This window comes from Hypanus sabinus, chromosome 3, assembly GCF_030144855.1.
Source record: "Hypanus sabinus isolate sHypSab1 chromosome 3, sHypSab1.hap1, whole genome shotgun sequence".
Taxonomy (NCBI): Eukaryota; Metazoa; Chordata; class Chondrichthyes; order Myliobatiformes; family Dasyatidae; genus Hypanus; species Hypanus sabinus.
In genome coordinates this window covers 26130139-26145427 of record NC_082708.1, presented here as the reverse complement: position 1 = coordinate 26145427, position 15289 = coordinate 26130139, and the positions used below count along the sequence as shown (strand labels likewise).

Genomic DNA, 15289 nt, shown 5'->3' with positions numbered 1-15289 from the left:
CGGGTGCCCAAACTTTTGCTTCAGACCCTTTTCCTTTTTTGTTATTTTGAAACTGTAAAAGATGGAAATAAAAAAGTAATCTTGCTTAAAATATTAAAGAGAATTGTCATCTTTAACTTCATTGCTTTTTGGAAATCAGGTCATCTTTTACTCGCTTATCTATTCACAGTAACAGAAATTTTGACCAGAGGTGCCCAAACTTTTGAATGCCACTGTAGCTTTAAAACTTTTTTAAAGGTTAGGTTTTTTTTAACCTGTCATGCGTACATCACACCAAAACATACAGTAAAATGTGTTGTTTGCATCAAATTTGGTCAGTGAAGGTTATGCTGTGGATAGCCTGCAAGTGTTGCCACCCTTCCAGCACTGGCATAGCATGCCCACTACTTTCTAATCCTTCATATCCCATACATCCTTGGAATGTGAGGGGAAACTGGAGAACCCAGAGGAAACCCCTGTGGTCACAGGGAGAGCATACAAACTTCTTACAGACAGCAGTGGGAATTGAACCTTCGTCTGCAATCACTAGTGCTGTAACACAATTGTGCTGACTGCTATACTACTGTACCACACCCCTGTTAAACTTCTCTATTTTTCCAAATAATACCAAGGTAGATCTTTTGCATCAGTCCAAGAGACGAGTTGTATCCTTGGTCCCAAGTCCCTTCCATACTGGATCTTTTAACTAAAAGTCATTAGTTCTGCAAAAGGAATTATAAATGTCGGTATAAACAACAGATCTACACGTATGCCCTCATTCCTCCTCTTGCTGAATAGACTCTGTGTGTGAATGCTCTCGGCCTGACACATCAACCGTTTATTCCTTTCCACAGGTGCTGCCTGACCTGTTGGTTTCCTCCACCATTTTGTGTGTGTTACTCTGGGTTTCCAGCATCTGCCAAACTGCTTGTATATTTTTTCTGACGTTTGGATGAATGAAAATCATATTTTGCCTATTTCTGCACTTCATAGAGAAAGAAAATACTCAGAATAATTAATTTTAATGTTATTTACTTTACATACATATATTTGTTTATTTTTTCATATGTATTATTTATTTCCAATTATGCATTTAGTTTTTCATGATTTTGTAATTTAGACAGATCAACCTTTGTAAAACAAATTAAATGGTATTGAACATAATATTAGATAACATTTTCTAACTAGATAACTGGATGGGCTGAAAGGCCTGTTTCTGCACAGTACTTTTCTATGACTCTGTTAGGAAGCCTGAACATTTTTATGAATTATTTTCAGATGATGCCAAAAAGATATTGAAAGACTTGACCAACAGAAATGCTCTACAAGTGCCAAATATTTACCACCACATGCCCCATTTACTTAACAACGAGGAGAGTCTCCAGCCTGCTGTGCAGGTTGGCCTCGGTAGAACAGGCGGTGAGTTACCAGCACGCTCATTTTTCTTGTATTAAACTGCAGAGGGTGAAGCAAAAGTACTTTAAATGAATATGAATTAATGCATAATTAATATAGCCTGGTTCTGAGATGCCCATTTCACTCTATTTGATGACTTTTTTTTGACAAATCAATGTGCGTTCAAAGCAAAATAGATTCCACTTCAATCAGTTCTATTCTTCACAAGCTGAAGGTGGCCAATAACTCAGAATGAATGTTATTATTATTCTAGTGTTGAAATTCTTCACAATCTAAAATCTCATGGGACATTTTTTAAATGCCTAATAAAATTCAGTTGACTTCCCCTTACTGAAAACTCTCATTAGATGTGTTGCAGCTGAATTTCAGTGTGGCAGTTTTTACTGCTCTTCATCATGTTACAACCCCTTTATTGAGTATGTTACCTTCTTTGAATAATAATCTGCTTTATTTACCCGATGTGATAAGAGAGCATACATTTGTGTCAAAAAGGAAAAAATGCACTTCATGTTGCAAAGAAGAAAACCATTTGGCCCATCTAGTACCAACTTAGTTTTTATGTTCTACAGAAACTTCTTCCAGCCCCACTTTAGCTTACCTTTTCAGCATTATGTTTCATTCCACTCTCCCTGAGGTACTTTCATAGGTCTTGCCTGCCAGGTGTTCAATTTTATTATCAGAGGGATAACTACATCGGGTATAAACACCATGATTTTATTTTGTAGCAGAAACACAGTATTGCACACTTAAACATGTAATTGCTGTTCACCTGAACCAGTATGTTGAAGTGAGCTCCATGCTTTTGTAATTTATAGTATTGCGCCAAGCTGCTGCCACAAAACAAGTTTCGCGACATATGCCAATGATAAGCCTGCTTCTGATTCTGAAAAGGTTTCTCCTGAAATCCCTATTGGATTTAACTGTGACCAGTTGCCAGGGTTTGTGCTTTGAGCAATTTATCAGGACGACAAGTGAAAAATTGATATCATGAAATTGTTTTTGTAGTTTTTTGCTATTATGGAAATTTCGGACTAAGATGGAAAGGATGCTCCTTGTCAATTGGTGAAGTCTTGGAGACTCTATTTGTTTAGTAAACACAAAGTATACTGCAGATGCTGTGGTCAAGTCAAGACGTACAAACAAGCTGGATGAACTCAGCAGGTTGAGCAGCATCTGTTGAAAGAAGCAGTCAACATTTTGGGTCGAGACCCTTCATCAGAACTAAAGGAGGAGGGGGCAGGAGCCTATAAAGAAGGGGGGGAGGGTGGAAAACCAATCAGAGGAAAGATCAAGGGGTGGGGGAGGGGAAGCAGGGAGGGGATAGGCAGGAGAGGTGAAGAAGGAATCTAGGGGGAAAGCACCATGGGTAGTAGAAGAAGGCAGAGTCATGAGAGGTGATAGGCAGCTAGAAGAGGATATGTCCATACATGGCCTCCTCTAGTGCCATGATGAGGCCAAACTTCGGTTGGAGGAACAACATCTCATATACCGTCTGGGTAGCCTCCAGCCCCTTGGTATGAACATCGAATTCTCCAACTTCCGGTAATCCCCTCCTTCTCCCTTCCCCCATCCCAGCTTCACTCTGTCTCCTCTTCTAGCTGCCTGTCACCTCTCATAACTCTGCCTTCTTCTACTACCCATGGTGCTTTCCCCTTAGATTCCTTCTTCACCTCTCCTGCCTATCCCCTCCCCCACCCCTTGATCTTTCCTCTGATTGGTTTTCCACCCTCCCCCCACCTTCTTTATAGGGCCCCTGCCCCCTCCTCCTTCAGTCCTGACGAAGGGTTTGGACCCGAAACGTTGACTGCTTCTTTCAACGGATGCTGCTGACCTGCTGAGTTTATCCAGCTTGTTTGTATGTCTTGAGGCATTGGTGCACTGTAAGTGTGGACCATTTGTAGGTCAGATACCAGGCAAATGGGCAGCCAGAAATGGTAGCCCTTGTCCTTGTGTGAAGGCATAAAAGGTTCTCATGTTGTGGACTCCTTATCTGGGAGCACTTTATGCAGTGAAGGACTCTGGATTCATATCCACATAGTGAGACTATCAGGACTTAAGAAGTGAACCATGAGCAAGATTACAAATGCAGAGTAGATCCTGCACCATCCTGACCTGCAAATGTATTGTCTTTTATCATCATGGGATCTAACTGCTACGGCATAGTAGCGTAGCAGTTAGCGTAACACTGTTACACCGCCAGCTGTGAGATTAGGATTCAATTTCCGCCGACATCTATAAAGAGTTTGTACATTCTCTCCGTAAACATGTAGGTTTCCTCAGGGTACCCCATTTTCCTCCCATATCCCGAAGACGTACATTTAAGGATGGTGAGTGGTGGACATGCTATGTTAGTGTAAAAAGCATGGTGACACATGTGGGCTGCTTAGCACAACCTTCACTAATTTGATTTGATGCAAGCAGTGGGTTTCACTGTATGTTTAGATGTACATACAACCATAGAACATTACAGCGCAGAAACAGGCCTTTTGGCCCTTCTTGGCTGTGCCGAACCGTTATTCTGCCTAGTCCCACTGACCTGCACCTGTCCCATATCCCTCCATACACCTCTCATCCACGTACCTGTCCAAGTTTTCCTTAAATGTTCAAAGTGAGCCCGCATTTACCACTTCATCTGGCAGCTCATTCCACACTTCCACCATTCTCTGTGTGAAGAAACCCCCCCCCCCCAATGTTCCCTTCAAACTTTTCCCCCTTCACCCTTAACCCATGTCCTCTGGTTTTTTTTCTCCCCTAGCCTCAGTGGAAAAAGCCTGCTTGCATTCACTCTATCTATACCCATCATAATTTTATATACCTCTATCAAGTCTCCCCTCATTCTCCTGCGCTCCAGGGAATAAAGTCCTAACCTATTCAACCTTTCTCGGTAACTATTTCTCAAGTCCCAGCAACATCCTTGTAAACCTTCTCTGCACTCTTTCAACCTTATTAATATCCTTCCTGTAATTCAGTGACCCAAACTGAACCCAATACTCCAAATTCGGCCTCACCTATGCCTTATAAACCTCACCATAACATTCCAACTTCATGTCACATTCCATACATGTGACAAATTAAGTTATTTTTTATCTTAATAAAATCACAAGTTAGACTTGATGTTCTTTTAATATTATTCAGATGAGGACTTTACTAGAGATGCCAGCACTTATTGTCCATCTTTATTGTGTCTTGTGTCTTGATGGTGACAGACATTACTCCCTGCTGGTCTTTCTGGTGGGAATGATTTTCTGAGTTAAGCAGCTGCTCTGTGTCATCAATGCAGAAGATTCCATGGAAGTATTATAATGCGTTTTATCCCACTGTCCTGACCAGTGTTTATCAAGCAACATCACCAAGAGCTCGCGGCAGAGGGTTTGCAGCTGCTTGGCCCACTGCATCTTTGCTGATAGTTAAAGTGCAAAACAGAAAATACTGGAGACACACAACAGGCCAGGCTGCATCTGTGGAGAGAAAGTCAATCTCTGTTTCAGGGTAAAGATCCTCCATCTAAACTGGGAAAGAAAGTAAACATGGACTATAGGGAGAAATTGGACAAACTTGAATTGTTTTCTCTGGACCAGTGGAAGCTGAGGAAAGACCTGACAGAAATCTATAAGATTACGAAAGATATAAATAGACCAGACAGGGTTTTTTTTTCCCTCCCAGGGCTGAAATGTCTAATGTTAGAAGGCAATTTTTTTACATCCGGGGTTGTGGGTTTCGGCAATGCACTGCCATTAATGGTAGCGCAGACAAATACAACAGAACCTTAGACTGGCACATTAATGGGCAAAGAGTTGAGGGATATGGACCTTGTGCGGGTAGAAGGATGAGATTAGTTAGGCATGTAATTACAAGTTTAATTAGTTCGGCACAGCATCGTGGACCTTGGCCTGTCCGTGTCCTGTTCTGTTCTATGTTCTAAAACCTAGAAGAAGCTGTTTGTAAGAGTTTGCTTTGTGCAAGTTGCTGGTGCCTTTAAAACAGTGACTTTGTCTTACACGTAGACTGACTGCGAAGTGTTCTGGGACATCTAAAGTTTGTAAAGGCAATGGGTAAAATGCACATCTTTAATTCAGGTTAAGTTCAACAAAGAGATCTTTATAGTAGGTCCACTATGATGAGGAATTTGAGAGCAGGAAGATCTAAGCTCCTCCCTAGCGAGCCTTAGTGCAGTAAATTAGGCACAGAGCCTGCCAGAGTAGAAACAATAACTTCCCCTTGTTCTGAATTTTACAGATAAACTTTATATGAGATTTATTTGTATACGCAAATGATATCATTAAGTTTAATGAGGCCTCACAAAGGAAGAAAATAGTTTGCATTTGAACAAGTAGTTTAGTGCAAACAGTACGAAGACTATTTTTACTGAGTCGGTTTCCTGTGATTAGGAGATGTCATTCTGGAGCTTACCGTGTTTGGTTCATACAGTAATTTGTAATGTTAGCCAATCTTCCATGTTGTTTTAAACTGATTCATTGTCTTGCCATCTGGAAGTATCATTGTTGGAATTTACAGCCAGTCATTGACAAAAAGCAAAAGCCAATTTTTTTAAAAAACCTAATTTAATCAATTGGTAAGCCGGAATATTAAGATCATTAATATTAAGAATTACAGAAGACTTGAAAAGTATACCTTTTAGACAACAAATCAAACCTCAGATTCAAAACTCCTCAGATAATGAAGCAATTCACAGCCAAATGCAGCAAGACCTGAACAATATCCAGGCCTGGGCTGATAGGCGGCAGGCAACGTACCTGCTGCATATGTTCCAGACCATGACCATGTACAAGAAGAGAAAATTCTGCTGTCACCCACTGACATTCAATGGCATTGCCATTACTAAAACCCACACAATCAATAACCAGGGAGCTGACTTGGTCCAGAAACTGAACTGGCATTGTCACATAACAATATGGCCAAGAATGTTCACAGTGAGCATCTTGCCTCCTACAACGCCGAAACCTGTCTACCATCTCTGAGGCTGAAGACAGGAGTGTGATAGAATCTCCTCCATGTGTCCGGAGAGTGTAGCTTCAACAATACTTAAGTGTTGCTGTTGGTGTATTATTGTCCCATGTACCAAGATACAGTGAAAATCTTGCCTTTCATTCACTTCATGCAGATCAGATCATTACACAGCACATTGAGCTAGAACAAGGTAAAACCATAACAATTCAAGATTTAATATTTAATGTAATTTCCTGTACATTCATGTAAAGGAGAGTGAAATACTTTTGCTCTGGATCCGATGCAGCACAAAAAACCCGCAAAGGATAAAGAACATAATAATTTAAAAATATACACAAAAAGCATAAATATATAAGATAGCTTATATGCACTGATTGTATGTCCATAAAGTGACAGGACGCTGTACATAAGGTGACTGATGGAAAGTAATAAAATAGTGGTGGAATTAGCAGGTGGAGGTGTTGATCAGCCTTACTGCTCGGGGAAGATTTTTTGAGTCTGGTGGTCCTGGTGTGGATGCTGTGTAGCCTCCTCTCTAATGAGAGTGGGACAAACAGTCCATCAGGAGGGTGGGTGGCAACCTACATGATGCTTTCCAGCCGAAAAAAGTGTAAAAGCAACCAAAAAGGTGCAGTGCAGGTGAACAGTAAACAACAAGATTGTAGCGAGGTAGATTGTAGTGCCAAGAGTCCATCTTCTTGTACAAGAGGTCTGTTGAAGAATCTGATAACAGTAGGTTAGAAGTTGTCCTTGAGCCTGTTGGTATGTACTTGACATCGTATGCATAGCAGTCTATTTGAGGGACACTCCATCCACTCACTTGACCACTGAGACACAGTAGCAGCAGGACGTGCTGCAGCAGCTCACCAAGACTCCTTTGACATCACCTTCCAAACTCAGGACCTCTACCAGATGGAAGGACAAACACAGTAAAAGCAAAGGGTATGCCACCACTTCTACATTGCCATCCAAGCCACAAGCCATCCTGATATTCCAAAACATAATGCTATTTCCCCACTATCATTTAGTCAAAATCCTAGAACTCCCTCAATATCGGCGTTGTTGGGATACCCATGCCTCAGGGGGTCTGCAGCAACTCACAGCACCTCCTAAAGGACTCCAAGGATGGGCTATTAAATGTAGCTCAGTCTACGAAGCCTACACTCCTTGAAAGAACTTAAATGGATATTTTGCGGTTTCAAGCTGAAGCAGAGCAACAGCTTCTCCTAGCAACACACACAAAATGCTGGAGGAACCCAGCAGGCCAGGCAGCATCTATGGAAAAGAACAAACAGTCGATCGTTCAGGCCGAAACCCTTTATCAGGACTGCGGGGGTGAAAAGATGGGAAGTCGGAGTAAGAAGATGGGGAGGGGGAGGTGGGAGGTGAAGTACAAGGTGATAGGTGAAACCAGGAGAGGGATGAAGTAACGAGCTGGGAATATGATTGGTGAAAGAGATAAAGGGCTGGAGAAGGGAGAATCTGATAGGAGAGGACAGAAGACCAAGGAAGAAAGGAAAGGGTGGGGGAGGAGCAACAGAGGGAGGAGATAGGTAGGTAAGGAGATGAGGGAAATGGGAATGGTGAAGGTGGGGTGGAGCAATTACTAGAAGTTTGAGAAATCGCTGTCCATGCCTTCAGTTTGGTGGCTACCTACATGAAATGTAATCCTCCAACCTGAGTGTGGCCTCTTCGTCACAGTAGAGGAGGCCACAGACTGACATGTGAGAATGGGAAGTAGGATTGGAATGGGTGGCCACTTGGAGATCCTGCTTTTTCCGGTGCTTGGTGAAGTGGACTCCCAGTCTATATCGCGTCTCTCCAATATACAAAAGGCCACACTGGAGCACCAGATGTAGTAGATGACCACAACAGACTCTCAGGTGTGGTGTTGCCTCACCTGGAAGGTCTGCTTAGGGCCTTGAATGGTAGTGAGGGAGGAGATGTAGGGGCACGTATGGCACTTGCTCTGTTTGCAAGGATTATGGTGTCTGTCTCGTGCAATAGCTTCTCCTGGAAAGCAAATGGATATTTGCTTTACAAATGATTTTCACTTTTGGTTGCAAGTGATGTAGACTTGATGGAACAAACGGCCTCATTTGTTGACATTGTAATTCTTTGATTTAGTGGCTCTCTGTTAGCTGTCTATTCAGTCAGTACTGAGGAGAGTTGTCCTTGACTGTCGCGTCTGGTCCTTTTAAAATGGTGTTGCTGGAGAAGGCTAGCATTATTAGATCCATAAAACCTTAAGACATAACAGTAGAACCTCCACTTTAAATGTACGCAATGACTTGGTCTCCACAGCTGTCCATGGCAACGTAATCCACAGATTCACCACCCTCTGGTTAAAAATATTCCTCCGCATTTCTGTTCTAAAGGGACACCCTTTTGTTCTGAGGCTGTGCCCTCCATTTCTAGACTCCCCCACTATAGGAAACATCCTATTCTCATCCATTCTCTAGCCTTTCAATATTTGATGGGTTTCAATGAGATCCCCACTTTTGTTTTCCTAAACTTCAGCAAGTAGAGCCCTACAGCCATCAAATGCAAATATTGGTCTGGCAAAATTAGTGGAGTGCTGGTATCTGTTCGTACCTAGATGTTTTGCTAGAATGGGAACCTGGAGATGCTACCATTCCATTGATGATGCATATTGAATGGATGGTCCTTGAGGTCCATCCTCTGGATCAGTAGTTCCCAATCTGGGGTCCATGGACCCCTCTGTTAGGGGGAAGGGTCCATGGCATAAAAGAGGTTGCGAACACATGCTCTAGATCATACATGATGCAGCCACAGTTACCCAGGGAGGGAGCATGTGAGTAGAGGCTGAGTGATGGACACCAGTCAAAGCAGACTGACACTTATGATATCAAGATGCTTCCTTGGTGTTGCAACCACTCTCATTCAAGTCAGTGACAAGCCTTCTACTGTGATGCTGAAGCATTCGGTGCAGGAAACTTGACCTTTGCATTGTTCATGTGGCCGTGAATGATGAGGACACTTCTCACACGTGGTTGGGCAAAGGTGCCTGATCTTTCCCTTGGTCTGGAATGACATTACCCGGCAGTTGGCAGGAAGAACGGGATAGCATCCAAGTTTGTTGCATGGCCAGGGAAGGGAGCATATGAGGAGAGGTTGTGTGAGCTAGGCTTTTCTCTTTGGGGCGAAGGAAGATGAGAGGTCACTTGATAGAAGTGTACAAAATGATAAGAGGCATAGATCGAGTGGAAGCCAGAGATGTTTTGCCAGGGCAGAAATGGCTAACACAAATGGACATAATTTTAAGGTGATTTGAGGGAAGTATAGGGGGATGTCAGAAGTAATTATTTTATATAAGAGGGCGGTGGGGATATGGAACACTCTGCCCAGGGTAGTGGTGGAGGCAGATACATTAGGAGCATTTAAGAAACTCATATGCATATGTGGAGGATAGAAAAATGGGGGGGCTAATCAGAATCAGAATTGGGTTTAATATCACTGTCGTATGTCGTGAAATTCATCTGTTTTTGCAGCTGCAGTATCATACATAAAACAAGCTATGCATTACAATAAGAAATAAATAAATATACTGTATAACACAGAAATTAAATAAGTAGCGTAAAAAGAGACCAAAAAATAGTGAGATGGTGTTCATGGATTGGTTCATTGTCTATTCAGAAATCTGATGGCAGAGGGGAAGAAGCAGTTTCTAACATGTTGAGACTATAGAACATAGAATAGTACAGCACATTACAGGCCCTTCGGCCCACAATGTTGTGCCGACCCTCAAACCCTGCCTCCCATATATCCCCCCACCTTAAATTCTCTGGGTTGAACTCCATCTGCCACTGCTCAGCCCACTTCTGCATCCTAGCAATGTCTCTCTGCAATCTTTGACAATCCTCTACACTATCTACAACACCACCAATCTTTGTGTCATCTGCAAACTTGCCAACCCACCCTTCTACTCCCACATCCAGGTCGTTAATAAAAATGACAAAAAGTAGAGGTCCCAGAACAGATCCTTGTGGGACACCACTAGTCACAACCCTCCAATCTGAATGTACTCCCTCCACCACAACCCTCTGCCTTCTGCAGGCAAGCCAATTCTGAATCCACCTGGCCAAACTTCCCTGGATCCCATGCCTTCTGACTTTCTGAATAAGCCTACCATGTGGAACCTTGTCAAATGCCTTACTAAAATCCATGTAGATCACATCCACTGCACTGCCCTCATCTATATGCCTGGTCACCTCCTCAAAGAACTCTTTCAGGCTTGTTAGGCATGATCTGCCCTTCACAAAGCCATGCTGTCTCTGATCAGACCATGATTCTCTAAATGTCCATAGATCCTATCTCTATGAATTTTTTCCAACAGCTTTCCACCACAGACGTAAGGCTCACTGGTCTATAATTACCTGGACTATCCCTACTACCTTTTTTGAACAAGGGGACACATTCGCCTCCCTCCAATCCTCCAGTACCACTCCTTTGGACAACGAGGACACAAAGATCCTAGCCAGAGGCTCAGCAATCTCTTCCCTCACCTCGTGGAGCAGCCTGGGGAATATTCTGTCAGGCCCCGGGGACTTATCCGTCCTAATGTATTTTAACAACTCCTCCTCTCCCTTAATATCAACATGCTTCAGAACATCAACCTCACTCATATTGTCCTCACCGTCATCAAGTTCCCTCTCATTGGTGAATACTGAAGAGAAGTATTCATTGAGGACCTCGCTCACTTGCACAGCCTCCAGGCACATCTTCCCACTTTTAACTCTAATCGGTCCTACCTTTACTCCTGTCATCCTTTTGTTCTTCACATAATTGAAGAATGCCTTGGGGTTTTCCTTTACCCTTCTCACCAAGGCCTTCTCATGACCCCTTCTTGCTCTTCTCAGCCCCTTCTTAAGCTCCTTTCTTGCTACCCTATATTCCTCAATAGACCCATCTGATCCTTGCTTCCTAAACCTCATGTATGCTGCCTTCTTCCACCTGACTAGATTTTCCACGTCACTTGTCACCCATGGTTCCTTCACCCTACCATTCTTTATCTTCCTCGCTGGGACAAATTTATCCCTAACATCCTGCAAGAGATCCCTAAACATCGACCACATGTCCATAGTCCATTTCCCTGCAAAAACATCATCCCAATTCACACCCGCAAGTTCCAGCCTTATAGCCTCATAATTTGCCCTTCCCCAATTAAAAATTTTCCTGTCCCCTCTGATTCTATCCTTTTCCATGATAATGCTAAAGGTCAGGGAGCGGTGATCACTGCTCACCCACTGACAGATCTGTGACCTGACCCGGTTCGTTACCTAATACTAGATCTAGTATGGCATTCCCCCTAGTTGTCCTGTCAACATACTGTGACAGGAATCCATCCTGGACACACTTAACAAACTCTGCCCCATCTAAACCCTTGGAACTAATCAAGTGCCAATCAATATTAGGGAAGTTAAAGTCACCCATGATAACAACCCTGTTATTTTTGCACCTTTCCAAAATCTGCCTCCCAATCTGCTCCTCGGTATCTCTGCTGCTGCCAGGGAGCCTATAGAATACCCCCAATAGAGTAACTGCTCCCTTCCTGTTCCTGACTTCCACCCATACTGACTCAAAACATTACCCACTCTTTCTGCAGCTGTAATAGTATCCCTGACCAGTAATGCCACACCTCCTCCCCTTTTCCCCTGCTCTCTATCCCTTTTAAAGCACTGAAATCCAGGAATATTGAGAATCTATTCCTGCCCTGGTGCCAGACAAGTCTCCGTAATGGCCACTACATCATAATTCCATGTATGTATCCAAGCTCTCAGTTCATCACCTTTGTTCCTGATGCTTCTTGCATTGAAGTACACACATTTTAGCCCTTCTACCTTACTACCTTTATACCATTTATTCTGCTTCTCTTTCCTCAAAGCCTCTCTATACGTTAGATCTGGCTTTACTCCATGCACTACTTTCACTGCTTTATCGCTCTGGGTCCCATCCCCCTTGCAAATTAGTTTAAACCCTCCCGAACCATGCGAGCAAACCTACCAGCAAAGATATCGTTCCCCCTCGAGTTCAGGTGCAACCCATCCAATCTGTACAGGTCTCACCTTCCCCAGAAGAGATCCCAATGGTCCAAAAATCTAAAATCCTGCCCCTTGCACCAACTCCTCAGCCACGCATATAACTGCCATCTCCTCCAATTCTTACCATCACTATCACGTAGCACTGGCAGCAATCCTGAGAACATCACCCTTGAGGTCTTGTTCTTCAGCCTTCTGCCTAGTTCCTGAAACTCACACTTCAGGACCCCATCCCTCTTCCTGCCTATGTCGTTGGTCCCAACATGTATCACGACTTCTGGTTGCTTTCCCTCTCGTACCAGGATTTCATGCACCCGGTCAGAGACATCCTGGACCCTGGCACCCGGGAGGCAACAAACCATGCGTGTTTCCTTCTCGTGTCCACAAAATCTCCCGTCTGCTCCCCTGACTATAGAGTCTCCAATGACGACAGCCCTCCTCTTCTCCGTCCCATCCTTCTGCACCACAGGATCAGACTCTGTGCCACCGTGGCTCACACCTGGTCGGTCATCCTCGCCAACAGCATCCAGGACAGTAAACATATTATTCAGGGGAATGGCTACAGGGGTGCTCTGCAGTACCTGTCTACTCTCCTTCGCTTTCCCTCCTCGGACTGTCACCCAACGACCTGATTCCTGCAGCCTAGGTGTAACTACCTCCCTGTAGCTCTCATCTATGACTGCCTCATTCTCCCTTATGAGTCGAAGGTCATCCAGCTGCTGCTCCAGATTCCTCACACGGTCTTCCAGATCGCCCAGCCGCAAGTACTTCTGGCTGTTGTGACTCTGTGGGAAAGGGGAGTTCCCCCAAGACTGCCACATCTCACAGGAGAGGCACATCACCATCTCAGGAGGCATTGTAAAGACTAACTGAGAACAAACTCGTCCTCTGCCTCTTCCCGTCGAAGCCTCTCGAGTCAAAGCCTCAAATCTTCACTCCTTCACTGGCCCACTCACTCACTGTCTGCTTTCCAACTATGTTGGAGGGATCTGTGTAGGTTAAAAAGGTTGACACAATGTCATGGACCAAAGGGCCTGTACTGTACCGTTATGTTCTGTTACATTCTGAATAGCATTCTTTGGATGTCCGTGGTAATTGGTGATGGGGTTACTGTTGTGCCAAGGGTGAGCAACAATTACTGGTAACCTAGAGAGAAAAAAACAACCATGATTTAAATCACCTAATTCTCCACTGTGGAACTGAGCAACAGCATGCTTGTAACAGTAAAACTCACAACTGCAACCGGAGATTTTATGCAAGTATTTCTACTCACTCTGCTTGGCTGGTTTGCAGCTGGTACAAGATTTGGGAAGTAATCTTCAATGACTGTGCTCGTGTACCCATGAAATCTCTCCATTACCAACTCTTTAAACCTAACTGCAGTGAGAGAACATTGCTGCACCCTTCCCCCACCAACTCTCCCACATCTGCACCTAAGAATGAGCCAACTTTATTAATTTCTTTTCTCTCAATGTCAACTTCCATTATATAACTTGTAAGTTTTGCTTTAAGTAATAGAATGAATGTGAATCAATCGTCTTGAGGTAGTAGAGTCAGAATCCGGTTCATTATCACTGGCATATATCGGGAAATTTGTTGTTTTGTGGCAAGTCATACACTATTTTATGAGTCACAAAAAAAGAGAGACGTATCGAGCTGGTGTTCATGGATTTATTAACTGTTTAAAGAGCTGAAGGCAGAGGGGGAGAAGGAACTACACATTATATAGTGTTATGCAGCATGAAAGCAGGCCATTTGGCCCAACCTGCCCATGCTGATTTAGATGCCTTCCTTAGCTAGAACTATTTTCAGTGTTTGGCCTATACTGTACCTCTCTAAAATGAGGGTCTAAAGTGAGAGTCTAAACCTTCCCTATCCATTTTCTGCCTAAGTATTGTCTAATTGTATCTGCATCTTCAGTTCCTTTAGTAGCTTACACCATACTCCACAACCTTCTGTGTGGGGCAAACCCACCCCGCTAACTCCTCCACCTTTCTCCTTGGGCCTGTGCACTCCCCTACTCTTGGGGTGGGGGAGGGTGCTACCTTGAAGAGGATGGGCTGCAACAGCAGAAGACCATACTGGGTTCTACTCCTGTACCTAATAAAGTGGCCACTGAGTGTGGATGATCACATTGATCCTCAAGGAGCTCTATTCTCCCCTTACTTACCCTTTTACTTGTAGAATATCTTAGAAGTCTCCTTTACCTTGCCCGCCAGAGTGATTTCACATCTTTCTTTTGCACTTCTAATTTCCCTCTTACGGATAGCACTACGTTCCTTCTGCTCCTCGAGGGTTTGGTTTCTGAACAGACGTTGCCTGATGTGCTGTGTTTTCCAATGTTCTCTGTCATTCGGGTTTCCAACGCCTCCAGTTTTCATGGACCAATTGTGTGTGTGCTTTTTCGGCTCTAGTGTCCTTGGTGTTGGGAATTCCCACCGTGAAAAGAAAAGTGAAGTCCTACCTTGCGGAGACACTTCACTCATTGATAGATAAACTGTCCACTGAAGAGAAGTTGGATTGTGTAATAGTGGTATTTATAGGCGAGGTAAGTGTACTGTTTGCTTGCTGCCCAGTCTTTGTATTTTGCACTTGGTTTATCTGCTATTATTAGTGTTTTTAACTATGGTGGTGGATGTTGAAATGAAACCATTTTGCCAATTTTGTTTTAAGTGTTGCATTAGCCATTTTATTAGATCTCAGATGTTCAGGTCTGGTAAAATGGCCATGACATAAAATAGTGCCCTCTCCAAGACTCTGACTGACCTGCAGTTTGTTTCCACCATTTTCTGCTTTAGTTTTCCAGCATCTTCCATGTTATTCTTTTGAATTTTTGCTTTCAAATACACTTCCACCTATTTCCTCCC

General features: G+C 43.5%; 1 protein-coding gene across 2 annotated transcripts in view; it reads left to right on the top strand.

The window, feature by feature from the left end:
* The window catches only part of mgat4a (alpha-1,3-mannosyl-glycoprotein 4-beta-N-acetylglucosaminyltransferase A), a 293401-nt gene that overhangs the window by 164842 nt on the left and 113270 nt on the right, over nucleotides 1–15289 (top strand). For both annotated transcript variants that reach the window (XM_059963900.1, XM_059963901.1), the window contains exons 3-4: nucleotides 1258–1398; nucleotides 14837–14970. In XM_059963900.1, coding sequence (XP_059819883.1) covers nucleotides 1258–1398; nucleotides 14837–14970 — 275 coding nt within the window. The remainder of the gene's footprint in view (nucleotides 1–1257; nucleotides 1399–14836; nucleotides 14971–15289) is intronic.